The sequence below is a fragment of the Montipora capricornis genome, chromosome 13, assembly GCF_036669925.1.
Source record: "Montipora capricornis isolate CH-2021 chromosome 13, ASM3666992v2, whole genome shotgun sequence".
NCBI lineage: Eukaryota > Metazoa > Cnidaria > Anthozoa > Scleractinia > Acroporidae > Montipora > Montipora capricornis.
Genome location: NC_090895.1, coordinates 31871562 through 31874061, shown reverse-complemented (window position 1 = coordinate 31874061; position 2500 = coordinate 31871562). Strand labels below are relative to the sequence as shown.

The following is a 2500-nucleotide window of genomic DNA, read 5'->3' as shown; positions in this document are numbered from 1 at the left end:
AATATATTATTATTATTATTATTATTATTAAATTAAGCTAGCTCTCCGAGTGACCACATTTTGCCTTACCTTTTTTTTTATCTCAGTTCGCAAAGAAGACAGTTCTTCAAGTGACGAAGAGACTCCGCAAGACACTGCAACTCCTCTTATTAAGGTCTTTAATTTTTATTGCAGTTAAATGTAACTTCTCCATTGGGTAAACAACATGGAGAAGTTGTTGGTCCATTGAAGTCAGTGGGCATTGTAAATGTCTCTGCACCAGAATACCCATTTTCTCTTGAAACCAAACTGCATTGCAAGTTTTTGTTTTGTCTAGCAGTTGTCGTACTCCCAACCTTCCCTCCCTGTTTCTACTGGTTTTTTTTTTTAGTGTGGTGCGTGCTGGCTTCCTTTATTTTCCAAGTGGGGAAGCAAATTGGCTGTGTTGCTTGGATTTCCCAGCCATGAGATCAGTCTCCATCTATGAGCGGGCTGCCAACTTGCATCAGGCTCCCAAACTCCACTTTGCAATAATTTTAGAGACTATGAGGGTCCCTTTGTTAGAGTTGTGATAGTAAAGCTTTGTCTTACAATGTGGCTTTTTGGATGATTGAAAAGAACTTTGGATAATTTTGGTTACTGATCAAAGAAAGAACTTGTATTTTTATGAAGGTTATATCTTAAATCACATTGATTCTCTAGATCAAATCAGGTCATGGAAAAGGTCCATCAGAGTTTGAAAAATTGAGACTTTTGCAAGACCTTAGTGGAGAGCATGTGGTATGTTGTTGTGTTGTGTATTTTGCCTCTGATAATTGAGAATAGTTTGTCTGAATGTACCTTTTAGTGGTCTTAAGTACCATCTGCCTGGTTATTTTAGGGAGCTGTCTGGACAATTAAATTTACTCTCTGTGGCAGACTTATGGTGAGTAAATGTTTCATTAATCGCATTCATTTTTGACAAGACAATGCAGGATTTAAAATAATGTACTTTTCATGCCCTTGCAATTTTTTGCCATAAGAGTCCTTATCTCATCATGTTTTTCCCTGGTTTTGGGTTGCAGGCCACTGCTGGTCAAGACCACATGGTGGTAAGTTGAAAAGAATTAAGATTGTTTCAGTTCATTTAATTATAGTTTAGTGGTTTAGAGATTTATAAGAGCAGGAGAGTGTAAGAGAGCTTATGTTATTTAATTACAAACAATTCCCTCAGGGGCAACAGCTTGATGTCCTTGCCCATATTATATGATAATCCAAGCTGAGCACAAAGCAAATATGACCTTAATTAACAGTTTTTCAGGGATATTGGGCGCATTAATTTTGATCCAAAAATCTCCCTCATGGTCTTGCTGTGGTCAATCAATTTGTTGTGCTTTGTTAATTAATGCACCTGGTGCTTAAAGGCCCTCCTTCACCCAAAAGTCATTGCAGTCGTTTCTTTTTGTTTTTCAAATGATGACTTGTCTAAATATGTGATGTGATTGGCTAAAGGCACTCAGGCGAATCACCGGGAAACAACATGTCAGATATTTAGGTAATTTCATGTTACACGAAATTCGGTCACAGTGCGCAATGACTTTTGGGCGAATGTGGGCCTTTAATTACATACTCATTGCACTATGTGTTTTTGCCGCAGCAGTTGTGCAGAATTCATGCTGTACTTTGTCAAGTCAAAATTCAGAATGCTTTTTTGCTTTGTTTAACAATCTAGAGAGTATGGGTGCTAAAAGAATCCCAGACTTACTTTGAAGACATGAGAGCAAAATATTCTAAAGCAGGTAAGACCTATTTTAAGGGAAATAAAAGCAAGTTTTCCTTGGAAATTTTGTTTTAGCCTATTGACTCCTGAAGAATCCTCCATTGACAAGTAAATTCACCTGGTGTTAGACAGAACTAGACCGTCCGTGAGGGTACACTGGGTTGCCTGTGGTACGTGCAGCGTTCCACGCATTTTTTTTCAAGTTGGGGGGGGGGGGGGGGGTAACTCAGAAGTCATACCAGAAGTCATACCACTCGATGTATAAAATCTTTTTTTCCTTACAAGGACCGTATTAATCGTTCACAACAATCCAGAGTTATTTACAGAGCAAACTGTTGGGATTGTAATGGTTTTTACATCGGTAAAACTAAACGGCGGATTCACGATAGAAAAACCGAACATTTTAAGGCCCTAGCTAAAAATGACAATACTTCAGCCATTGCTGACCACGTCAAGGCCACTGGACATAACATCAAGTGGGATCATTTTGATATTTTAGCGAAGGGAAAAACTGACTATCATTGTAAAATAAAAGAGACCTTCTTTATTCAAGAACTTGAGCCAGCTTTCAACGTCAACGTCGGAAGTGAAATGCTGATGCTTTATTAATCTTTTCTGTTTTTATTAATATTATAATTATTATTATTATATATTTTACTGTTAAGTATTTGCTTAATCTAGGTTCCAGTCCCCTCATCCGCTTTGTTATATATAAATAGCTGTTTTAAATTTCAACGGTTACTTTTGAAAATGTATGTAGAG

General features: G+C 37.4%; 1 protein-coding gene across 1 annotated transcript in view; it reads left to right on the top strand.

The window, feature by feature from the left end:
• The window catches only part of LOC138028326 (WD repeat-containing protein 44-like), a 21881-nt gene that overhangs the window by 8308 nt on the left and 11073 nt on the right, over nucleotides 1–2500 (top strand). The window contains exons 8-12 of the mRNA XM_068875812.1: nucleotides 87–154; nucleotides 682–759; nucleotides 860–904; nucleotides 1044–1070; nucleotides 1691–1757. Of these exons, the coding sequence (XP_068731913.1) occupies nucleotides 87–154; nucleotides 682–759; nucleotides 860–904; nucleotides 1044–1070; nucleotides 1691–1757 (285 nt within the window). The remainder of the gene's footprint in view (nucleotides 1–86; nucleotides 155–681; nucleotides 760–859; nucleotides 905–1043; nucleotides 1071–1690; nucleotides 1758–2500) is intronic.